Source organism: Mus caroli, unplaced genomic scaffold (assembly GCF_978045245.1).
Source record: "Mus caroli unplaced genomic scaffold, Mus_caroli_1 scaffold_7, whole genome shotgun sequence".
NCBI classification, from domain to species: Eukaryota; Metazoa; Chordata; class Mammalia; order Rodentia; family Muridae; genus Mus; species Mus caroli.
The window spans coordinates 65,289,158-65,314,816 of NW_028227262.1; the positions used below are offsets into that span (position 1 = coordinate 65,289,158).

At 46.6% G+C, this 25,659-nt stretch overlaps 1 protein-coding gene and 1 pseudogene across 16 annotated transcripts in view; both read right to left on the bottom strand.

Moving 5' to 3' along the window:
* The window catches only part of Dysf (dysferlin), a 201,616-nt gene extending 175,957 nt beyond the window's left edge, over positions 1-25,659 (bottom strand). For 8 of the 16 annotated variants that reach the window (XM_021164309.3, XM_021164305.3, XM_021164308.3 and 5 more), the window contains exon 1: positions 15,314-15,550. In XM_021164309.3, coding sequence (XP_021019968.1) covers positions 15,314-15,404 — 91 coding nt within the window. In that variant the 5' untranslated portion in view covers positions 15,405-15,550. Of the gene's footprint in view, positions 1-15,313; positions 15,551-25,139 lie in introns of those variants that run through there. The other 8 variants (XM_021164311.3, XM_021164307.3, XM_021164310.3 and 5 more) reach the window with 2 other exon arrangements.
* LOC110295910 (heterogeneous nuclear ribonucleoprotein A3-like) lies at positions 1,291-2,734 on the bottom strand (annotated as a pseudogene).

Sequence of the window (25,659 nt, forward strand, 5' to 3'; positions counted from 1 at the left end):
TAATAAGAATAAAAATAAATGTTGCAATAATAAGAAGCCCAATACACATTAGCATCAGTGATATATTTATGTAGAAAATAACTTGCACTACAAGGAAAAACTAAAAGTGTTACTTTTACATTTTTGCAAACCTCTGTAATGCTTGGCTGGGTGGCTATATTTGCTCCCGTGTTTATGTATTCATTGATGGTTTGTTTTGATTAATATCTATGAAGAAAATCCAGCCAGATAGGTAGCTGGAAGTAAACAAGGCATATGTTTTAGTGAACTTGCAGGTAATTGTAAACAGTCCTTGAAATTACATGTATACTCAACAGATGGTAGGTTTAAACTGTTTTTTAAAAGTTGTGATGTATATTCTAAAATTAGGTTAATAAACATTTTTGTTTTGTTATATTAACTTAGTTGTTCTGTCTTGTGCTCTGAAATGAATCTCTTACCTACTCATGATTCTGTAGCATCTACATTTGAAAACTTTGATGCAATGAGTTAAACAGATCTTCCAAATGTTGAAGTATTTCTTATATAATTGCCCCCAATTTATTAATATCACCATCAGTCTCCTTGGGAAAGCCTACATAGGGGGAAGCTGAGAGAGACAGGCTTTCTAAAATTTCATCTTATCTTTGCTTGAAAGGCAAACTTCTTGATTAGCAACAAATTTTGTTAAAGTTTCTGTACTAAAATGTAGAAAAACTGAACTACACAAATATTGAAAATTTTAAAATTCCTTAATTTTTTATTCCTGGTACCACTATCACAATTTACAGGGCAATATACCTGATGTAATGAAAAGAAAAATGGTAACTATTAGGCACTGTCCATGAACCGGGCAGGCTGGTAAATTTTTAAAATAAAACTGCCAAAATCTTCAGTCTAAACCATCAATTTGCCAGTCTTTTCTCCCATTAAAATAGTATCTTGTGAACATAAGCTAACCAGCGGCTGGTATAGCTTATGTCTAAAAAGTTCACAAATATGCTATTTTTTATTTCCCAATTCTAATTATCTAAAACACACATTGCAAACCTACAAATATCTATTCTCTCTACATGTCAGCGCCCATTCAGCATCGTTTTGGAAATGGGGAGAATAGATTCCCCTTAAATTGCAAGTCAGTAGGTGTTTCTTTACAGTTAACTTTAGCAACATTCATACAAAGCAGTAATTAGCAACGATCTTCTTGTTAACTCACAAGGAAACACCTTCGAAACTGCATTTTGTTAAAGTTTCTGTACTAAAATGTAGAAAAACTGAACTATACAAATATTGAAAAATGTAAAATTCCTTAATTTTTTATTCCTGGTACCACTACCACAATTTACAGGGCAATATACCTGATGTAATGAAAAGAAAAAGAAAAAGAAAAAGCTACAACAGATAAAAAGACCTCAGGAATGTACATCTAATTGACACTACATTGCATTAATCAATTGCTGCACTTTTTGCAAACTGTGGCTGTGACAGTCCTGAAGAAGAAGGGTTTCCTGTTTAAGCTGCAGTGACTTTTCTGACTATGGATCATCGTTCCTTCTGTGGCAGATTTTTACAGTTCCTCTAATGTATTTGGGATGACTGTCTCAAAGTAACCTGCAGCTTTCCTGACAACTCCTCGCTCTCTCTCCTGCTAAGAACTGTAGCCGTTTCTGTTTTATTTTAAAACCTTCTGCTAACATACCCACCATGTCCACCTCCAGACCCATAGCCACCACCACAAGGACTACCTGAGCTTCTTCCACCCAAACTGCCCCCTGCATGTGTCTATAATTTGGTTGTTGCGGTCCACTATAATTTCCAAAGTCATTGTAGTTCCTACCACCACCATAGTTACCTCCACCAAAATTTCCTCCTTCATTGTAACCATCATAGCCTCCTCCTCCACCTCCATAACCACCACCCTGGTGTCCATTGCCTGGTCACCACCTCCATATCCTCTACTGGCTCAAACCAGTAACCAGAACCACCACCATAGTTGCCACCATCCCCTCCAAATCCATTATATCCACCATCACCACCTCCATAACTACCTCTGCTGCCACCACCTCCACCACCATAGCCACCTCTTCCACCAAAGTTTCCTCCACCACCTCCAAAGTTTCCTCCACCACCTCCAAAGTTTCCTCCACAACCCATAAAGTTGCCAGATCCACCTCCACGACCTCTCTGTGATCCAGCAGACTGCATCTCTTGTTTAGAAAGGGCCCTTTTCACTTCACAATTATGCCCATTAATAGTGTGGTATTTCTGAACAACAATCTTATCAACTGTGTCACGATCATCAAAAGTTACAAAAGCAAATCCTCTCTTTTTCCCACTCTGCCTGGCTTCCATAACCTCTATGGTTTCGATCCTGCCATACTTTTCAAAGTCGTCTCTCAGGTTATATTCTTCCATATCCTCTTTAATACCAACAAAAAATTTTCTTCACCGTTAAATGGGCACCAGGCTTTACAGAATCCTCTCTAGAAACAGCTCTCTTTGGTTCCACCACACACCCGTCAACCTTGTGTGGCCATGCACACAGTGCAGCATCCACATCTTCAACACAAGAGTAGGTCACAAAACCAAAGCCTCTGGAACGTTTTGTTTGGGGATCTCTCATTACCACACAGTCTGTAAGCGTGCCCCATTTCTCAGAATGTTCTCTTAAGCTATCATCTGTGGTTTCAAAGCTCAGACCACCAATAAACAGCTTCCTCAGCTGCTCTGGTTCCTGTGGATCATGGTCCTCCATTTTGACCCCGGACTCGCCTCTTCCAACTCGAGTTCAATATCAGCTTATGTCTTAGTTAGGGTTTCTATACCTATAACCAGTGGCTGATATAGCTTATGTCATGACTTAGTTAGGGTTTCTATACCTATAACAAAACACTGTGACTAAAAGCAACTTGGGAAGGAAGGACTTGCCAGCTGACAAGTCTCAGGTCACACTCTCTCACTGAGGGAAGTCAGGGCAGGGACTTGGAGGCAGGAACTAAAGCAGAGACCATGAAAGAACACTGCTTACTAGCTTGCTCCCCTTGGCTTGCTCATTCCACTTCCTCATACAGCCCAGGATCATCTGCTGGGGGGCATCCCCAGCTCTGTGAGCCAGGCCCTCCCACAGCAGTCATTAATCAGGGAAATGCACCCTCAGACTGGACAACCTTGTCAATCTGCTAAAGGCATTTTCTTAATTAATATTACCTCTCCCCAGCTATGTTCAGGTGTGTGTCAATCTGACCAAACCCAACCAGGACAGTTTGTAATGCAAGTGATCACACACTCCGCTTGGTTTTCCATAGTCACCACTTGTGGGGTATGAAAAATGTCCTAAACAAATGTCCCACTTCATGTTGCAAGACATGATAGTGTATAAAATTATTAGCCATTATTAAAACTTTACATGTCATATTTATATTGTGTGTATTTGAAGATTAAGAGCCTCCTTAAATGCAGCTCTGAGCACACGGACATAAAGAACACAGCAGGAAAGGCTGGGGAGGCGAGGAGCACTGGCTGCTCTCGTGGAGGACCTGAATTCAGCTCCCGACACCCACATGGCAGCTCACAGACATTTTTAACTCCAGTTCCAGGGCCTCTAAAACCCTCATTGGGGCTCTGAAGGCACCAGACATGTGTGGCACGCTTACATACATGCAGGCAAAGAGTCATTCACACACAAACAACTATTGAAAAAGCAAGAGGAATACCATAGATGTATGTGAGCATCAGAGCCTGGAGTGATGCCAGGGAGCAGCAGTGGTGGCTCCCCCTGAGTGCAGTCAGCAAGGCAAACCACAAATGCCAACTCGCCAACTCGGTGAAAAGGGTGAATTGTTTAACATGACAGTGGATATTGTTCTGACCCTGTCAGTTGACCCCAAGAGTCTTGGGAGACTCATTAAGATTTCAGCCTCGTGCACACCTTTAATTCCAGCACATGGGAGGCTGAGGCAGGCAGATTTCTGAATTCGAGGCCAGCCTGGTCTACAAAGTGAGTTCCAGGACAGCCAGGGTTATACAGAGAAACCCTGTCTCGAAAACAAAACAAAACAAAACAAAAAACAAACAAACACACAAACAAAAGATTTCAGCCTCAAAAAAACAAAAAGGCTGTGCAGCAGGTGGTGGTGTACACCTTTAATCCCAGCACTTGGGAGGCAGAGGCAGGAGAAGCTCTGAGTTCAAGGCCATCCTGGTCTACAGAAGCAGATTCCAGCACAGCCAGGGCTACACAGAAACCCTGATTCAAAGAAGGAAAAAAATAAATCTCAGCCTCACTTTGTTCATTTGTAAGATCACAATAACTCACAATAATTAAGTGAGACAGCGTGGACGAGGTACCCAGCTGCCCTCCGGCTCACTGCCCTCGGGTTCATAGTTACATTTGCCCTGCCCTCCTCTTCGCAGCTATTCTGATGCACCTATCCAAGTCTGTGAACTGTCTAGTGACCTCCCACTGGTCACTCCTCTACAAACTTCCTGGATGTCCCATCTTCCCTGAGGGTGACATAGCTGTTCTCTCTGGGGCTCCCAAGACAGCTGGGCTCCCAGCCTGGGACAGCAGCTCACAGTGTGCTTTTCTATCCACTGACCAGGCTGTGATTTTTCTTTTCTTTTCAGAGAACAGACACCACACCTCTATCGTATTAACAACCCTTATTCATAATGAGGCATCCTCATAGACCCTTTTCTTTCTGAAGTTGCTGTGAGTTAGCTTCCTCCCCAGGGAAAAGAAGCACTGTTCTTGAGTTCACCACGACCTTTCTTACTGGCATGGGACAGTTCAGGTAAACAGAAAGATCAAAGAAGGCACCATGGGGCCAGAAGTACACTGGAAAAGAAACCAGTTGTCTTCTCAGTGCTGGCCCAGGCCTGCCTTGTGTGTAAGCTGCTGGTCTCTTCTCTGGTTCCATGGGAGCTGAACACTGTTTTTTAAGTCATTTGATAAGAACCTGGAGGTTATGAAGATGGTTCAGGGGCAAAACACTTGTCACACAAGCCTAGAGACAGATTTGGATCTCCAGCATCCATGCAGAAAGGCTGGATACAGCAATAATCTCAATCCCAGTTCCCCTACCAGGAGATGGATGGTGGACACAGGACAGTTGTCAGAAGCTCAAAGACAGGTAGGCTGGCATATATAATAGTAGACAAGACAGACTCTGTCCCAAACAAGGTGGCAGGTGAAATTTGACACCTGGGTAGTCCTCTGACATCTATAGGCATGTGGTATTGTGGCCTTAAAGAACTAGGCACCTTCCAGGCCTCAGCTGACCAGCAGTGTACTGACCTGTGTCCACTGTAGGGTTTTGAAGGGACAGGAGATGAAAGCTAAATGTCCACGCCCCTCCTCTATCACAATCTGCTTCCTGTGGCTCCAGAAGCAACATGGAACATTCCACATACTGCCCTTCTTGAGTGGCCCACTAGAAAACTCATTTCCTAATGCTCCCTGCTAACATAATCAGGCAATGTGCGTGACAGCCCTGGGCTAAGTGCCTTTCTAACCACTTTCTGCTTCCTGTATTCCCTGAAGATGAAGACCACAGAGGACCATAGTGGAATGTTATGAAGTCTTGACTCAGAGGGTAAACTCTCGGACAGTCCTGGTGAACTTGGGAGGAGCCACTTATGGGACTACAACCCCAAAGAAGAACAAGGGACAAGGAGACACTGGGGCTCAATGATAACGTGCTTCCTGCTCAAGCAGAAGAAGCTGAGTTCTATAGCATGTAGAAAACCAGGTATGGTAGCCTGAGCTTGTAACCTTAGTGCTGAGAAGACAGAGACTCATTTCCTTAGGACTTGCTGGCCAGACAGCCTAACAGAATAGGTGAGTCCTAGGTTCTAGTGCAAGAGACCCTGCCTCAAAAACCTACGTGAACAGTTTGTGTGTTTATATGAATAATATATGTAGAAATGCAAACTTTTGTTTAAAGGAAAGGAATGGTTACCCAGCTCATCATGTGACTGACAGGCACCTAAATAAGAGAAGGCACCTTGCCAATCCCATGCCTGGCCATTGATTCTGGCCTTGGGAAATGTGTCCTTTCATCTAATAATCTCCAAAGTGCACACAGTTCCTGCTGAGGGGATAGTGCTGGAGGGCCCCATAGATGCTCTATAGATGCACTCAGTACCCACGATAACTGTAGCGAAGCCTGGTGAGGCAGGGAGGGAATGACTCTGGGTGCTGGGAACCTGGATCACAGAAGCAGAGGAAGATGGTAGTTGCTAGAGGTGGGGAGAAGGAAGTGGAAGTGTTCCCTGAGTATGAAAGTCTGGAAATGTTCTAGAGAAGCAAGCTGCTGACAATTGCACAACTGTCTGGTAGGGTTTCTTTGTTTTCTTGGGGTTTCGTTTTTGTTTGTGGGTAGAACTTGCTGTTTTTTGGGGGGCGGGGTGTGTTTTGTTTTGTCATTTTAGAGGGAGAGTGCAAGCTAAGGAAGACACTAGGAACTGACTGCATGCTAAGCACACACTATCCCCCCTGAGCTATACTCCAAGACCCCTGGATGTACTTAATAATATCACACTGAACTCACAGATCAGCCTGCCTCTGCCCCCGAGCACTGGAATTAAGAAATGTGCCACAAAAAAAAGCCAGCCGTGGTGGTGCACGCCTTTAATCCCAGCACTCGAGAGGCAGAGGCAGGCAGATTTCTGAGTTCGAGGCCAGCCTGGTCTACAAAGTGAGTTCCAGGACAGCCAGGGTTATACAGCAAAACCCTGTCTTGAAAACAAACAAACAAACAAACAAACAAAAAACAAAAAAAAAAAAACCAGAAAAAAAAGAAATGTGCCACAACACCCAGGCCATGAATATATTTAATACCAAGAATATTGTTTAATTAGTTAATTGATTTATTTATTTTGATTTTTCAAGACAGGGTTTCTCTGTGTCATAGAGCCTGGCTGATCCAGACTTGCTTTGTAGACCAGGCTGGCTTTGAACTCACAGATTAAAGAGGTATGTCACTACTCCAAGCCCTTAATATCACCAAACTTAATACTTAAAATTGGTTAAAATGTCTGTGTGGTGCCACATGTCTTTAATCCCAGCACTAAGGAGTCAGAGGCAGTGGATCTCTGTTAGAGGGCGGCCTGGTCTACAGAGCAAGTTCCAGGAAAGCCAAGACTGTTAAACAGAAAAACCCTGTCTTGAAAAACAAAATAAGCCGGGCGGTGGTAGCGCACGCCTTTAATCCCAGCACTCAGGAGGCAGAGACAGGCAGATTTCTGAGTTTGAGGCCAGCCTGGTCTACAAAGTGAGTTCCAGGACAGCCAGGGCTATACAGAGAAACCCTGTCTCGAAAAACCAAATTAATTAATTAATTAATTAATTAATTAAAAAATAAAAATTTAAAAAATGGGTAAGATGGTGTGGTGGTTTTAATAGATATGGCTCCCATAGACTCATGTTTTGAAATGTTTGGTCCATAGGGTATGGCTTTACTAGATAGAATAGGTGTGATCTTGTTAGAGAAAGTGTGTCACTGTGGAGACAGTGTTTGAGGTCTTATATATGCTCAAGCTTTGCCCAGGGTGACAGACAGTCTCCTTGCTGCCTGTAGATTATGCTATAGAATTCTCAGATCCTTCTCCAGCACATGTCTGCCTGGAAGCTGCCCTGCTTCCTGCCTTGATGATAATGAACTAAACCTATAAAACTGTAAGCCAGCCCCAATGAAATATTTTCTTTTATAAGAATTGCCATGGTCATGTTATCTCTTCACAGCTTTGAAATCCTAAAACAGATCATAAATTAAGTCAGGCATGATAGCACACAGCTATAGTCTCAGAATTTAGGTTGCAGAGGCAGAAAGATTACTATAAACTCAAAACTATCCTGAGTTAGAGGCCAGCCAGGCCTACATAGCTAAACCTTGTCCCCACATCCCCCCAAAAGAGAAGAGATAAACTTTCTATCATATGTATCTTATCACAATCTCTCTAAAGTCCTTGGGGAAGATGGTGAGGATGCAGGCAGTAGGCCTGGGACTACGGGCCAGTGTCAGGGTGGACAGAGGGAGGGTCAAGTTTCTGACTAAGAAAACACATGGTTAGCTACTGAGAACCCCACCTAGAGAGGAAGGAGAGACCAGCAAGGACAGGGAGAATGCATTGATTTATATTTACTGTCAACCTGACAAATTCTACAATCACCCTGGATACAAATTTCTGTACATGTCCAAGTATTTTCTGGATTAGACCGATTGAAGAAGACTTACCCTAGCTGCCCAACTGAATAAAAAGGAGATTGCTAGCTCAACATTTTATCTCTCGTAGTGGTGGCCACGACTTCCCTGCTGTGATCACTTGTTGTAGTCTTAAATAGTGAGCCAAATAGTGAGCCAACTCCCTTAAGTTGTCAGTTCAGGGGAGGGCTATGGCTGCTATTGCCCCTGAGTCAGGTGGCTGAACTCTGTGGCTCAGAAGCCGCAGAGCTTCTAATACCACAGGAGCCTCTTGGCTTAGCCCACAAGAATCTGCTGTGGGCTTGCTACGTGTCAAAAGTCAAAAAACTAATAAGAATCCCAGTGTCATTAGACTACTGATGATAGAGGGAAGAAAGGCAACCCTGACCCTGATGAGGAAAAGCCATTGTCTGTCTTCGGACTCAAGCCTGGGCGTCGGAAGACCTGTATATGTCTGTCACCTACCTCACCATCAAAGCATCACCCTTCCCACCTTCAGTCACTCCTCCTCATGTGTCTAACTCGCATGTGTCTAATCATACAGCCCAGGAAAGAGGTGGCTAGGAAGAGCACTGGGTGATGGTTACCATGGCTGCCATGGAGTGCACTCAGAGAGAGATGCTCAAAGTAAGATGTCCACTTGGCACTGGAGAAGATAACCTTATGCGAATTGTCTTGTTGCTTCTTTAAGGCAGTCTCATGTAGACCAGGCTGGCCTTGAACTCTTGAGCTCCTGCTGTCTCTACTTTGCACTTACTTGGGTTATAAGCGAGCATCACCACACTCAGCCCTATGCAAGTTTTGTCAATTGAAGAAACAAACAAGGGTCTTGGTGGTTAAGAGAATTGGTTGCTCTTCCAGAGGGCATGGGTTTGATTCTTAGGACCCAGACAGTGGCTCACAAAATCTGTAACTCTAGATACAGGGGAACCAATGTCTACCACTGATCTCCAGGGATGGATACCAGACATGCATATGATTCACAGACATATTTTCAGGCAAACACACAAACATATAAACAGTTTTTAAATTAACTGAAACACCCATGACAAAATGTTATTGTTCTTAGTATGTAAAAAAGTATTTGTAACTAACTAAAAAAAACAAATGCTACCCACCTCCAAAGGAGCAGATAAAAAGGTAACTCAGTAAGAAATAAATGTTATAGTTAATCTTGAAATGTCATTAATACAACTTCTTAAGACAGGATCTCAGATAATGCAGGCTAACCTTGAACTCTCCATGTAGCTTAGAATGCCCTTGAACTTTTGATCCTCCTGCCTCTACCTCCCAGGACCTGGGATTATGGATCTGAACCACCACCCCTGGTTTTATGCAGTGATGGGCATGGAACCCTACACCTCATACACACTAGGCAAGCACCTCACACCTAAGTCATAGCTCCCAGCCCAACAAATGCTATTTGAACCTCAAGAGATAGTTAGAGATTTGAAGATATTAAGAAAATAAGCCCTCAAACATGGTAGTAACATGTAGTGTAGTGATGGTGTAGACTTCCGGAAGGCCAAGTGGGAAACTCAGCAAAGCTGCAGAGGTGGCCACAGCAACACTGCTCCTGGAACTCATCCAAAGAAAGTAGCTAGTTAAACATGTAGGCAAAGATCACCCACTGGGAAAGTCTTCAGGTTGACAGTATAATTTAAGAATTGGTTATATTTTAGTGTGATCGAGAGCCAGGCATGATAAAAACATGCCTGTAATACCAGCAAGTGGGAAACTGACATGGAAGACTCATAAGAGTTCAAGACCAGCCTGGGCTACAGAGCAAGACCCTATCTCAAAAAAAAAGGAAAAGAAAGAAAGAAGAAGGCCGGGCGTGGTGGCGCACGCCTTTAATCCCAGCACTCGGGAGGCAGAGGCAGGCAGATTTCTGAGTTCGAGGCCAGCCTGGTCTACAAAGTGAGCTCCAGGACAGCCAGGGCTATACAGAGAAACCCTGTCTCGAAAAACAAAAAAAAAAAAAAAAAAAAGAAAGAAAGAAGAAAAGAAAAAGTGCTATGATCTAAGCGCTCATCTTAAGAGAATTGGTTGAATTAACTACTGTACAGCCACCAAATAAAACACTCCTCGGACTTTCTAAAGAGCCGTGTAGAAGAATAAGTATCAACACAGAAAGTACCCTTGGCTTATTTCTTTCATTGTATATTTTATTACTTATTTTTTCAATTGAAGATAGATTTGGGGGGCTGGAGAGATGGCTCAGTGGTTAAGAGAGCTGGCTGCTTCTCCAGAGGACCCAGGTTCAGTTCCCAGCACTCACATGGCAGCTCATAAATGTCTGTCACTCCAGTTCCAGGGGATCTGATACCCTCACACAGACATACATGGAGGCAAAACACCAATGCACATGAAATAAAAATCAATAGAATAGATTTTTCTTATACAATATATTTTGCTTATGGTTTTCACTAGCCCCAACTCCTCTGGACCCTCCATACTTCCCCACCCGCCTGACCTGGCTAGTTTTATGTCAGGTTGACACAAACTAGAGTTGCCTGAAAGAAGGAACCTTAATTAATAAAATTCCTCCATAAGGCCTAGCTGTAGGGCATTTTCTTAATTAGTGATTGATGTGGGAGGGTCCAACCCATGATGGGTGGTGCCATCCCTGGGCTGGCAGTCTTGGGTTCTATAAGTAAGCAGGCTGAGCAAGCCATGATGAGCAAGCCAGTAAGCAGCACTCCTCCATGGCCTCTGCACCAGCTCCTGCCTGCCCTGTTTGAATTCCTGTCTTGACTTCCTTCAGTGATGGACTACAATGGGGAAGTGTAACCCTTTCCTTCCCAACTTGCCTTTTGCCAGAGCTTTCACCACAGCAATAAAAACCCTAAAAAACTACCCAAATCCACAGCCTTTTTTTCCTCTCCCTCATTATAAAGTAAAGAGGCATCTAAAAAATAAAACAAACTACAATAAACTAACCAGGCAGAATAGGACAAAACAAATAGGATAAAAAGATCCAAAGAAAACACACAAGATACACAGATAGACACAGAGACTCACACTCACACTCACACACACAGAAATCCAATAAAAAACACAATACTGGAAACCATGATGTATAAACAAGAGATATTCATAAATCACGTGTGTGTGTGTGTGTGTGTGTTTGTGTGTGTGTGTGCGCGCGCGCGTGTATCTCCCAAATAAAACATTATAAGACAAGAAAAAAATCTCCAAAAAATCACTAAGTTTGTTTTGTGTTGGTCATCTAGAGCTGGACCAGTGTGGCTTGCAAACCTACTGAGACTCTATTAGAGAAAACTAATTTTTCTTTTGTGAGTGGTTATCAGTTGGAGATAACTTCTGGATTAGGGACAGGGCTTGTTCCCACTTGCCCTCTGGGATTCCATCTGGCTTAGACCTGTGTGGCCTCTATGCATGTTGCCTTGGCATATTTTTAAATATGCAAACTTCCTGGGGTTCCCTAGAGACGAAGGTAGGGAGTCTGGGAATTCCAGCATAGGACAGAGATAGCTAGTCTTTATGCTTAGGTATGGATGGCATTGCGAGGCATCTCACCGCAGTGTGTCCACACAGCAGAGTTTCTCTACCTTGCACAATTAACCTTCAGAGCCACACAAATCCTTGCCGTGAGCTCTGTGGGGCCTGCACCATGTATGGGCTCTTGAGCTCATTGCTGGCCCCTGAGCGCTGCATTCCAGTAGCCACCTGTTGCCCCAGGAATGTCAACCCAAAATGTTCCTAGACTTTGACACAGGTTCCCTAGGGAATCAAATCACCTTAGTGGCCTTCTTGCCCTTCTTCCCTGACAGGTGAGGCAGAAGTACTCCCTCGGGACTGATGGTCCTGTAAGACCCCCAGGATCCTGCCTGGGTGACAAAGGGGATGCAGGAGGAGAGGGGACCCAATCAATGACCAAGAGAGGGGCAGGAAGGGAAACAAGGCCACTTGGGTTCCTAGCCAGGAATTCACCAGGGGTATAGTCAGTCCAGGAACATTTGAACTCCAAAGGAGCAGGGGACTGATTTTTGTCCTCAGATGCATCTCCAGCATCTGGGATGGCAATGGGTACATAATATGTGCTCAGCAAATGTTTGTTCAATGCAGAAAACACATAAATAGAGGGATATAAATAATTGCATTACAGGATGGAAAATGGTCAGGGCAGAAGAGAGACGTCAAACGTTGTAAGAAAGGAAACTGAAACCTCTCATTCATACAAATGATGGTCAAGAAAGCTCCGTGCATGCCCAGTTACTCGTGGCAACCTTGGTTAAGTAATTAATCAGTGAATACAAGATCAATGATATGACTAACATTAATTAATAGCCTGTATAATGGCCTCAGATGGGGAAGCCAGACAGCTCTGAGTCCAACCTCCCAAAGCCCAGAATCTATTTTTGGAGGCAGATCCTGAAATTACATCTGAAGATGGAATGCCCAGGCAACAACTGCAGGGTGAGGCCAGCCCAGGCCCACATATCTCAGCTTCATGCTGGAGGCAAGCACAGCACCTGGTGTGGGACGGTTTCTCGGCAAGCAGGCCCCCGTCCCTCTGTGACTCACTGCTTATCAATCCTGACTGTGCCTGGTCAGGAATACCCTGCGGGGCCCCACCTCAGGGGCCAGTGAGCTACGGTAATGGGCTCTATTAAAGGTCTTCCCACCATTCTGGTATACTATAGGGTAGAGATCCCCACACTGGGTGCTTCATAAATCCTGGGTCTGATTCTAACAGCCAGGTATCAACTCAACGCCAGACTCCATTGAACAAGCACGGTCATTTCGTCCATGGTATCATTGTCCATGGTATCATCTCCATGTCCAAAATGGCCTGCATCAGATACATGTTAGAAGGTGATTCACAGGTCACCTCCTAGAAGTTTGTGGATGATATACTCTGCAAGTGACTCTCAAGTACCACGAAAAAACAAGTGCCATGCCCAGATTGAGGGAGGCGAGGGGTCAGAAGTGAAAAGCCATACCCCACTCAGAAGAGGTCATTCCAGTGAATTATCAAGACAGGTGGCTGTTCTCAGGAGTCCTGGCATTTGATGGAGGTCTGGGGAGGTGTGCTAGCAGACCCAACAAGGTTCTGCTGCAGTTAGACAGGGTCTACTGAAAGCCTTTGTGGAGAAGGTGGCAATACAGACCCCGAGGTTAACTCTCATCTCTGCTGGAGAGGTTACATGCAGTCACGGCCCTTCTCATCTGTGCAAATAAACAGCAAGGCTCCATACAAGTGGGAAGGCTGAGATTTGGAGAGGACCACAGGTGAGCATATTCAGGATAACTGAAGCAGGGCAACAGCCAAATAGGGCTTCAACAGCTCTGGCCACCTATCTGATGCAAGAGTAGTGCCATTCTCAGTGCTGAAAGTTCTATCTGACGTTTTGTTCTGGTTTGGTTTGGGCAAGGAATGAAGCCCAAGGGCTTCTCTTTTTAATTCATGATGGGAAAATGGTCTAACAGTGGCCCAGGATCCTGATAAGGGAAACTGGTTGCCTAGCAAGCAAGAGAACTAAAGCTGGATGTTAAAACAAACAAACAAACAAACAAAACCTAGGTGTGGTGGCAAATATTTGTAAGCCCAGCACTGACAGGTGACAGAGTCAGGTAAAAATCCTAGGGCTCCAGGGCCAACCAGTTTTTATGGCGTTTCATTGACCTGGGAAATTGGAAGCCAATGAGATATCTCAAAATGTCTCAAAAAAGGAAAGAAAGAAAGAAAGAAAGAAAGAAAGAAAGAAAGAAAGAAAGAAAGAAAGAAAGAAAGGAAGGAAGGAAGGAAGGAAGGAAGGAAGGAAGGAAGGAAGGAAGGAAGGAAGGAAGGAAGGAAGGAAGGAAGGAAGGGAGAAAGAAAGAGAAAAAGAAGAGGAAGAAACCAAACCAAACCTAAGCAGCACTTTGAACCAGAGGTTCTCCTCCAGCCTCTCCTACATGCATATACACACACCACACACCAAAAAAGTGCTCTACCACGGAGGTACACCCAACTTCCCCAACAATTTCCGTATAGTGAAAGTCTGGGCGACAGCTGAGAGACAGGGTCAGGGGAGAAAGAAGGAAGAACCCTGCTGAAAGTTGCCTGACATCAGGAACACCCTGGCAAGCCTGATCAATGAAACACCAGGGAGGCCTAGGATGGTTCAAATCACACTTTGCAAAAGAATCAGCCCGGTAGTCACCCACGACCAAGAACAAACACCTGATCTGGAGCTCAGTTCAGTCCCCGTCTCTCCTATTATTTGGGGGTGGGGCTGCATGTAAAGTGAACAAAACCTTGGAATCCTGATGTCCCCACTGCTGTCACAAAGGTTAACACTTTTGTGACAAGCCGTGCCTCAGTTTCTCTACATGCTGCTTCCCTTTTTAAATATATTTTCCGCAGAGCCCCAGAGTACAGCTCCTGGTGAGAGGAAGCCCTCTCTCCTCTCCTTATTTATCTCTCTCTGCAGAACTGGGGTCCTGACTCACCACTATTGTTCCTTCTCTCATTTTGACAGGTCCTTCCTCTTCCCTTTCCTCTCCTGAGACATCCCTCCCTTGGGAATCTGCCTGAAGCCATAGTGAAAGGGCCTGATATGTGGAGGAAGAAGCAGTCTCAGCAGAGAAACCCTTTCTGGTCTAAGACTTAGCACACGACTTAGCAACTTGAATTTGGAAAGCATCCCACATCCCAGAATCTCCTCAGACTTCCTGCATCAAAGCCACATCCATAGTATTCAGTTCCTCTTCCTTCTGGTTGAGATTTGGCCATTCAAACGGACAGTGTTCAGTCAGATTCATGGATAGATGGATGGGACGGTAACTTTCAAAGAGCACTACTAAAACGCTCACAAACCAGTTCAGTTATGTGGTGGCCCTGATTACACCGCTACCCTCTGCGTCTTCCAACCCACCCTGTGCCCACTATCCAGCCTTTCTTCCTTCTGGGTACCGTCTTAGGAAAGTAATTACTCCTGGCCTAGAACAGTAAGTACTTCCAGTTTTCCTAAACTCTGGACAATTGCTGTTAGGTTTCCTTGCTGTCAGTCCTGGGGCGGGATTCCTGGTCTGATCTGGGTCCACAGACTCCAAAGCTAGATGCAAAGAAACAAACGGATGGTACCCAAGCCTGAATGAAGTGGCTTCAGGGCTCTCACCTCGAAAAATCAGGCTGGCAACAGGATCGCTGCGCCGGTCCTTCTTCACATTGGGGAGGTTGCTGGCCCTTGCCAGCAAGCAACAGAGCATGGCTCCGCAGCCCAGGCGCGTGGGGCGGAGAGGGAGTAGGAGCTTAGGACTCAGTCACTACTGCCCTGCCAGAGTTCAGATCCAGAATGGCTATGCCAAGAGAGCAGTTGACTCTGCTTTGCCTCCGCGGAGACTTAGTCAGCTTAGAATGCGAGGCTGCGCGTGGGACAAGGTACACCCAGGGGGCGGATCCTCCCTTCCATCCCGGCCTGGGTCCGCCCTCAGGGCGGTGGCCAGGGAGGAGCAAGGAATTACTCCGGACCAGGCACTGGTGCCTTGTTCTGAGGGTCTCCAGAGAAGGAAACGCTGCTGCGAGGTACTGGATGAGTGGCTGGCAAGAACAGGGCAGGGTTGTTGCCTGGGGCAGCGCGGGTCCAACGAGTCTCGCAATAAACGCCGAATGAGTGCGCACTGTGTGCCCAGTGACCCAGGAGCAGCTCCTAGTGAGCTGCCACGGAAATCTCCTGGCGACACCTAGAGTTGTTGAGGTCTAACTCAAATAACACTATGTTCCCAGTCGCTGCTCATTCGATTTCCTGCAGTTCCACTGCAACAATCTTTGCACTCTTCACCCTCCAAGGTGTCTCAAGTTGCTAAAGTCACGAGCCTTAAGTCATTCCAGTCCTGAGCACGCATCTGTGTGTTGTCTGATCCTGTAACAGCTTAGGAAGATCCTTCCCAACAGGACCTAAGTTTCTCTTCCCCACCTCCATCCCCACACACTCCAGCAGGTAAATGGGGGTGGGGCGGGGGCATGGTCCCGGCCCTTTTTCATCAGGCAACACAGACAGCAGATGGCAGCAGCTGCAACTCTAGGCACTGTGGGACATGCTCTCAAGAAGAGGAAGGCCCCTGCGAGGGCCAGCAATCCTCACTGGAGTGGGGCATGGTGAAAGACAAGTCGGAAGGAGAATCCAGAACCTTCTCTGGCTGCTAGGACCTTCTCTTACTCTCTCTGACTCTGCTCCTCTCCCTTGGCTCCCAGTTTTCTCGTAGCAGAATTGCTGTGGATTGCTGTCTGTTTTTTTTCTGCCCCCTCAAAAGGGATGTGAGGTCAGGTGAAATCTTAATTAATCAGATAAGACTAGGGCCTGTGATTGGGCAGTGGAAGAAGGTGGAGCTGAAAGTTTTAGAAAGGGGAGGGGGAGGAGTCGGACTAGGAGAGATAACATGGAACTTGTAGGAGAGGGAGGATGTTGAGCTGGAACCACGTGGTCCTTGGAGCCATGAGTAACTGGGGATGCTGTAGATAGACAACTGGGAAATGTAGGGTACATTTGTCCAATCTAGGTGTGCAGCTTGTATTTATATCAATTGATTTTAGAGTTCTTTGTGTGGGCATTTTGGTGGTTGATGATTTACTGTTATAAATCTGGCTGGTAAATTACAAGCCTCTGGAGTTGTCATTTTACAGGGCAAAGGAGGTTAGAGTGAGCGGCAGCCAGCTTGTACAGGTTTGCCACAGGGAGCTGGTGGCTTGGGAAGTGCAAGCAGTTTGGCAGCAGCTAACCACAGGAAGCAGGGCAGACTGCCACTTGGGGCTCCCCATGGAGGTGGGAAGACCATCATTAGCAGTACTTAGCCGGCCATAGAGTGGATTGGTTTTTATAATTACACACTACACAGAACCTAGCTGATTAGATGCATGTCTTTGGTTCCATGATAGACCTGACTCTATCTCCTGTCAATGGCAGGGTTGCCATGGGCCTGCATCCTAAGTTGTTCTTGTGAGGGCACAGGCTTATATGTCCTACACCAAGAAACACAACTCCCATTCCTGCTTCCTGTAAGCAAGGTAGCATAGAGCCAATTGCCAATGAGACCCAAATGTCTGGGGATCCTGGACAGCAGAGCAGAGAAAGCAGTGAATCGGCCTGATTCAGGGTAATGCTTTTGGGGGTGTGCAGTGCACATACATATATATCCAGAACCCATCATCATATTCAAGGGAGTGACTGATCACTTTAGAACCGTCATTTAAGTCTACTTGAGCCTAAAATGCCAGTTAACTGCAATTTAGGTCACTCTTCTGAACACTCGTTATGTCGGTACCACCTGGGCATCCACAAGCTCCTGATGCCACCCACTGGCATCTGCTTCTGCCCGATGAGAGACAGCATCTCCTAACTGGCCGTGCCATGGTCACCACAGCCACATATGGTCCATTACCCACATTGCAGTCGTGAGATCTTCAAGCACAGTTGGGTCACTGCCCTGATGAAGATCTGTCAAGGGCCTCCTCTTCTCCTGGGATGAAGCCTAAATTCCTTTCCCTGTGCCAGAGGTTAAGACCTCTCAGGCCCTTAACCCCAGAGTTCTAATTCCAGAGAGTTTTCAGTTTCTCAAACACACCAACCTCCCCTCCAGCTTCGAGTCTACTCACTGCTGCTTTCTGACTCCCTCTGCAATATCACCTCCATCCACCCATGGGGTCTCAGTTCAAGTATCAGTCCCTAGGGAAGAAGGCCCTGACCTCCCTCTAGGTTGGGTCACTCTGGGAAGTAACCACTTCAGCAGAGACATTTTTCCTTAGCGTTCATGGCAGTTTTAAGAAAGGCCTAGCTGTGAACTTGCTTGCTCATTGTCAGAGACCAGGGCTGGCTCAGTGCCCTGGTATTCCCAGTGTGTAGGTCAGGGCTGGCCTGGAGTTGAAGCAGTGGACACTGCTCAGGGCTCCCCAGAATGGGCTCCGCCTCCTGAGGTACTCAGTACTTTTCAGAGAAGGCAGCATTGCCCCCTAGGGGAAATTTTAGATATTGTGAGCTTTATTTTTCGACTCCTAGATTCGCCTCCACCTCTTCCTCTGCAAGTCCTAACAGAGAGAGAGAGAGAGAGAGAGAGAGAGAGAGAGAGAGAGAGAGAGAGAGAGAGGAGAGAGAGAGGAGAGAGAGAGGAGAGAGAGAGAGAATAGAGGAAGAGAGAAAGAAAGAGAGCCTATTTCTATTCCTGTCCCCACTCCAGTCCACAATACTCAGCACAGGAAATCTGCAAGGGGTATGTCTAATATTTTCAGAGACTATTCCAAGGGACTTCAGCACAACCTTGGCCTGTGTCCAAGAAACAGGGACTCCACATACCTTTTCCATTAACCAGAAAAGCCACAGCTGCTGACCCAGACCCTGAGCACATCCTGAGGCCTTTCCCCATCTGAACCTCCAGCTTCCTGGCCTTACTGTTGTTCATCACTCAGAACTTTCCTTCGCCTAAACACACAGCCGGTCCCTTGCAGACTTCAGACTGGAGCCACAACTCAATGGGGCCTCCTCTCGAGGGGATTTGTCTCAATGATAAAGCTGTAACAGAGCTATGGAAATAGCTTAGATGGTAAGGGTGCTTGCTGTGAAAACATGAAGAGAGGAGTTCCAGCCCCAGAAACTGTGTTTAAAAGTCAGGTGAAGTAGATCACACTGGTAATCCCATTACTAGAAGGTAGTCATGCCTGCTTATGCATGCATGCATGTGTGTACACACACACACACACACACACACACACACACACACACACACACAGAGAGAGAGAGAGAGAGAGAGAGAGAGAGAGAGAGAGAGAGAGAGAGAGAAGCTGAAATGGAGAATGAAACTTACCCTCCATATCAGTTCTTCTTTCTTCTACTGATATTTCCCACAGTTTTATCTGGCACTTGATATCCAAATTAAAAACTATATTTCCCCAGACTCCCTTGCAGCTAGATTTGAGTATGAGATCAATGAAATAGAAGGAGGAAATATGTATGTAACTGACCGTGTGCCTTTATGGAGAAAACGCGTGCTTCTCCAGTACCTTTTCCTTCTTTTAGATATTCTGGATATGAATTATGATGCTATGCTATCACATATTGACAAAGACACTGCCTGGAGAGAACAGAGCAAGAGGAAGAAGGATCTTGGACAACCTGATGCATCAGGAACTGTTGAACTAGGATGCCAATATGTCAATGATTACTATGGTTTATCATGAAGGCATTAGGGGTCTCATGATAGTGGGTATCTGTAGATTTGCATCTACAGAGAGAGAAAGCAAACTACAGAGAGAGAGAGAGAGAGCAAACTACAGAAAGAGAGAGAGAGAGAGAGAGAGAGAGAGCAAACTACAGAGAGAGAGAGAGCAAACTACAGAGAGAGAGAGAGAGAGAGAGAGAGAGAGAGCAAACTACAGAGAGAGAGAGCAAACTACAGAGAGAGAGAGAGCAAACTATTCACCAAGCAAAAGGTCAACTGGAAGTCCAATGGGAATGAGATCGATTGTGAAGTAATTTGTAGAATTCCAGATGGGGTTTTTGTTTATTTGTTGTGCTTAGACATCATGTGTCCAGACTGATAGAGGTAAGAAAAAGGAAATTAAAAGTCTTCATTGGTTTTAATGATGTCCCCCCTCATGGGTGATGATGGATAAGGGAGAGGAAGGATGCTGTCCTATAGTTTATGCTGTGCATAAGACAATACACTGGTGTCCCCGAGAGACATGTCTTGGAGCAATATGATGTTTCATAGCAAAATTGTGCCCAAGTTAAGCATTGGAACATGTCAATCTCCTCTTATAGCTTCCTTTGAAAAAATCAGAGAATCTCTTTTTAACCCCACCTGGCTTTTTAACATGGAGCCCATTTAACATAAATCAAACACCTGTGTATAGGTTGGGGGTGCACTGACCCCCCACTTACCCAGTGAGCACATGGGTGCCATCACTGGCCAGGCTCCCAAGACACAGGAACGTTTGTAGTCCTGTTCTCTGTAATCTCTTGGTGGTCATACCACCTAACCATGAATGAAGACTGAAGCTTTCTTTGAACACATTCTCCTAAGGTCTGGAGTTTTGTTTCCCAGGACCTAAACACCAAGCACTCTGAGGCAAAGATGTTGACTTCTGCACAGTGACACCACTCACTCTTCAGAGGGCTGCTCTGCATGAGTTTGCAGAATTCCTTTAGGACACATTTGCAAGTCCCTAACCCCCTGTATGTCCTCTCTGCTATCCTCACCTCTCTCTGGATGCCCCAGTCCAGTAACTACCTTCATGTTGTTGAGGATGTAAACACTCAAGTGGTCCAACTACAACCCTAAGCATGTGACCTCCAGGAAGAGCCTGCTATGGTGGAAATGATGCAGGCCCCTGGCCGGCCACCTTTTCCTCCTGGGGTGACCCAGAACTTGCAGAGACTGATTTAGCATCTGTGAAAACAAGAGGATGACGCTTTGCAAAGGTGTTGTCTTCAGCACCGTGCTGATCCCCCTGCTTCCTCCCCACCAGCTAGGACTTCCTCTAGGGGACAAAGGTGGATAGAAGCCAGCAGGCAAGCAGTGAGAACGGGAGAGCATCGGGAAGGGAGGGCTGAGGGCTCCAGCTGGGGGAGGGAATCCGCATTCAGAGAGGCATAGCAGCACTATGAGGCCATGGCCTGCCGTTGGGCAGGCAGACAGTGCCTTGGTTCAGAAGGACTGATAAAGGAATGGCAGACAGAGGAGTCAAGGGTGCCTGCAGATTGGCAGATACTGTTAGAACCTAGTGGGGAAACCCCCACCCAATTCCCGATTCCACGAAGGACCCAAAAAATCACGAAGGACCATCTCTTGATGTAATTACATGAGTACGTTTACCAGCCATACAGCTGGTTGTATCCGTTTGGGAGGACACTGGATGGACAAACAGAGCCAACGATAAAACTGACTCAGTTAAAAAAAAAAATACTGAGCCAGGCGTGGTGGTGTACACCTTTAATCCCAGCACTCGGGAGGCAGAGGCAGGCAGATTTCTGAGTTCGAGGCCAGCCTGGTCTACAAAGTGAGTTCCAGGACAGCCAGAGCTACACAGAGAAACCCCTATCTCGAAAAATAAATAAATAAATAAATAAATAAATAGATAGATAGATAGATAGATAGATAGATAGATAGATAGATAGATAAATAAATATACTGAAAGCTTTCCTAGGTCTGTACAACAGTGTCTTGATATATGTATATGTTAATTATAATAGTAATTATAAAAAATTGTGATTATAAATATTAACTGTAGCTAACATGCATTCATTTTTGTTTGTTAGTTTGTTGAGACAGAGTCTTATGTAGCCCAGGCCAACCTGGAGCTCTGTGTAGTTGATGATAACATTGAGTTTCTGATCCTCCTGCCTCCGTCTCCTGAATGCTGAGATAACACATATGTATCACCCATCCTGCCTGTACACAGAGGTAGAGAATAAACCCAGGTTCCCTTCCTATTAGGCAAACATTCTACCAACGAAGCTATATTCCCAGCCCTATAGTTAAAAAGAGGCAGGTGGATTTCTGAGTTCGAGGCCAGCCTGGTCTACAAAGTGAGTTCCAGAACAGCCAGAGCTACACAGAGAAACCCTGTCTCAAAAAACCAAAAAAAGTGCTGAGGCCCGGGAACTGTTGAAAGTGCTTTGTCTGGTCTGCCACATCAGACACAGAGTAGCTGAGTGGCTTGTCCAAGGACACACAGTTGAAAAGTGGCAGAGCTGGAACGTGAAGTTCAAGGTTAGAAATCCTAAGCAATTTATGTGTACAAAGCCGGTGATCTTAGCCACTCCCCTCCCTCTCCCTCTCCCTTCCTCCCTCCCTCTCTCAATAGTTTTATAACACTGGGCTGCGACCAAGGCTGCCAGCTGTCTGCCTTCCTTTGTCCCCTTCTCAGCTTTTATTCCAGAAAAAAAGGCCCACAGTGACACCACTGCCCCTCCCCCAGAGGCCCTGCTATAATCATGTCATCTTCAGGGACTTAAGACCCATCATGCTGGACTTAGGGTATCAGATCCTAAACACAACCTCCACAGCCATGTGAGGACTCTGGGACAAGGGCTGGGACACTGGAAAATCTTACTAAGTGGTGTCTAACTGGCCCACCAGACAGAGAGAAGGGGATCCAAGAAGAACTGAGGCCCTTGGTACCCAGGTGAGTAAGGAGTAAGAACCATGTGTGTGATGTGTCAGGGGGTCAGGGTGTGTGTGTGTGTGTGTGTGTGTGTGTGTGTGTGCGCAAATAAACATGCAGATAGGCACACACCAGAGCCTGAATTCAGTCTTCTTCCTCCTCTGTCTCAGAGTCAGACCTAGAGCTAGAAGGCAGCAGTAGAGAGAGTAAAGGTGACGTAGAGATGACTAGATCCAGGATGCCTGGGCATGAAACCCCAAATCCAGTCCTTACTGGAGCAAACATTACGCTAGTCACTTTTGTCTTTGTGCCTCGGTTTTCCCTTCTGTAAAGTGGGACGATGAGAGTTGCTACCAACCGTGCTTGCTACTGGACCAGGAGGTGGCTCGTGTTATATGTTCTATTCAGAAGCATGTCAGGTGTAATAAGTCTGGATACTCATCATAGGAGTTTTGTAGCCTTTTACAGAAACAGTTTCTGAAAATGATGTCTTGCTTGTTTAGCCAATGTCCACTTCCCCTCCTTGTGATAAAGACGTTAAGAAGTCAGAACTGGGAGGTATAGTACGGGCCTTTAATCCCAGCACTCAGGAGGCAGAGGCAGGTGGATCTCTGTATGTGGCCAGCCTGGTCTACAGAGTAAGTTCTAGGACAGCCAAGGCTACACACAGAAACCCTGTCTCAAAGAAGTTAGGCCCCTCCACCTTTGGGTTATTTGTCCTGTATTGCGATCCTTACAACCTTATGTTCCCTCTTCTAGACTCAACCCTACACTGGGCATCCAGCCTGGTTGGTGTGGGTGGCACATGGCATGCATTCCATGTGCCCTTTCTTATTCACAGGCCTCTTGGGAGGGGATTCTCTGGCAAGTGGACCACCTTGGTAAAGCCCCTTGGCAAAATCTCTCTGGGCCAATGTGAAGGGGATAATACCCTTGCCCTTTAACCCTGTAGACCTGACTGAATTTACTCTCCCACAGAGAATCTGTGAGATATTGTGACCACGTCACTGGGAAGGCAGGTCTGGGTCAGCTAGGGAGAATAGGCTTCCCAGAAGGGTGGTTCACATTTCTCTGCCCCAGGTCAGAGCCTGCTCTGTAATCATTCACCAGCCTGGCCCTGACAGAGAACAGCAGAAGTGTGAGCAAGCTTAAATACTGCAAGACACCCAAATTTAGACATGGGTTAAGAGTTTGGCTAAACGCAGGAGGTGGAAAGTGGCCAGGGCCTGGGGGAAGGGAAAGACTGCATTCTCCACTGCCTGACAATGACATCCTGGGGTTATGCGTTCCAGCCAGCCTGCTTCTCAGGTTGAGAGCACACACAACACACTTCCTTTCTGGACAGTGAGCTCTGGGATCCAGGAAAGGGGAACATACCCAGAGGAGCCAGGCAGCAGCTAACAGGAGGACTATGGATGCCCTCCCCCCCCCCAGTGAGGTTGAGGAAAGACTCTAGACAGGTCCCTGGGGCCGGTAACTACCAGCTGTGCTTCTGGTGAGCTAGAAAGCACTCCCATTCATTATCCCCCCCCCCCAACTCCTCTAGCCTTCCTCCCACTAGAGCTCCTGAGCCTGCCCTGGGGGAGGGGTGGGCAGGAGAAAGAGAAGGCAATGAACCTTTGCGGAGTTCTCTAAGCTAGCTCTTCATCTTCTTCTTTTAGTGCAGGCTGCTTTCCAGGCTGCCCACCCTGGGTCTCTGCACCAAGTCCTACACTGGGCACTGTGTGCTCCCAACACACCTGCGTGTGCCATGCTTGCCTCAAGCCTTCAGATGTCCCAGGGACTCCAAGATGTGCACATGCTTGTGAGCCCATGTGCATACTTGATGACTAGTGACACCAAAAAGGGATTTTCACTGGATGGCCAGGGGCAAACTGATGCTCTAATCTCCTGGGTCAGGTATGAAGGGAAAAGAGGACTAGCTGGGAAGGAAGGCAGAGAAGGAAATGTAGAGAGTGGGTGGTGAAATTGGCCCAAACCCTTGCCCTCTACTCCTGATCCCCATTATGTCTCAGAGCTGGAAGATAAACTAAAGAGCCGGGTCCTGGTCTGGTCCTGGGATAGGGAAGGGTTGTCCTGGAAAAGCAAACATGGCCAGCCTTCACATCCTAAAAGAAAAGTGCAGGCATAACTCTGCCAAAGCTTGCTGTGGAAAGTCACAGGACTTTCCACAGAGAGTCACAGAGAGGAGCAGGCTGCCAAGCATTAGGGGACCCCAGTCTAATAAAGCCTAAATAACGCCCCCTCACAGGTGTTATTCTGTTGAGAGTAAGGGAGACTCCTAAAGATTGATAATGGTGACAGCTAAACTTCTCCCACTATGGGGTGGGAAGGGGGAGAGAGGGAGGGAAGGAGAGAGAGAGAGAGAGAGAGAGAGAGAGAGAGAGAGAGAGAGAGAGAGAGAGAATGAGAGAATAAGATTTCTGGAGGCGTGGCTATTTGCTTCAGTGGCAGGCGGTCTGCTAGTCTAGCTTCTGATAATGAGTAAAGGCCGGGGGAAGTTATAAATAGACAGAGGCCAGGGCCTTCCGGGGAGAGGAGCAGAGCCCTGCTTCACAGGGTTGTGCAGCCAAGAGTGGAAAGACATCTTTTAAGGGATCCAGAGAAAAGAGTAGTAGCCTGCCCTCAGCCCTGGTCCAGCTGAAGCGCAGTTGGGCCACTTCTATCTCACAGCCTCAGTTTCCCCTGAGGTGCCCCACCCCTCTCCTCTGTGTCTTATCGATATTCAACGTTAGTCAGGTGTTGTTAGGCAGTCTTTTTCCTGGCTTCCAGACACTCCCTGATCACTCCTTAGGATTCTATTCTGGTCCCGCTAGGGTGCCTTGGCAGGGTCTCCCCGGCGGTCCTACCTGCAAACACTGCGGAGCAGTAGGCATCGCTGATGTCGGAATCCGGGGTGTGGACATTCTCCGCAAAGAGGATGAAGACTCGCAGCATCGCGAAGCTGGAGGGGCAGGGTCAAGGCGCAGGCGGAGGGCTCGCCCCAGGAGCGAGGCCGACTTGGATGAATGGCTGCCGGCTCACAGGTGTTGCCCTGAAGAGGAACAGGCTAGTCCAGGCGGCCCCAGTGGGCCCCCGCCTCGGACGGCCTCACCCCGCTAGGCAGAGTGCGTTGCGAGGAGAACAGGGGATTCTGTTCATTTCCCACCCCCGCAGTTGTACTCCAGCTCCATGGAACTGTAATTCAATGCCCCGCCACCAGCTTTCCCAATGACAAGGCACTTTGCCTTAGCCCCTGAAGCTGCGGGCTGGGCGGCGGCCGCAATGGCCTGAAGGAGGACCAGAGCTTCAGGCACGCAGTGCAGTCCAGATCTCGCTCCGGGACAGAAGAAAGTTGGGCTCCACCCCTGACCTTCCACCTCTGGTCAG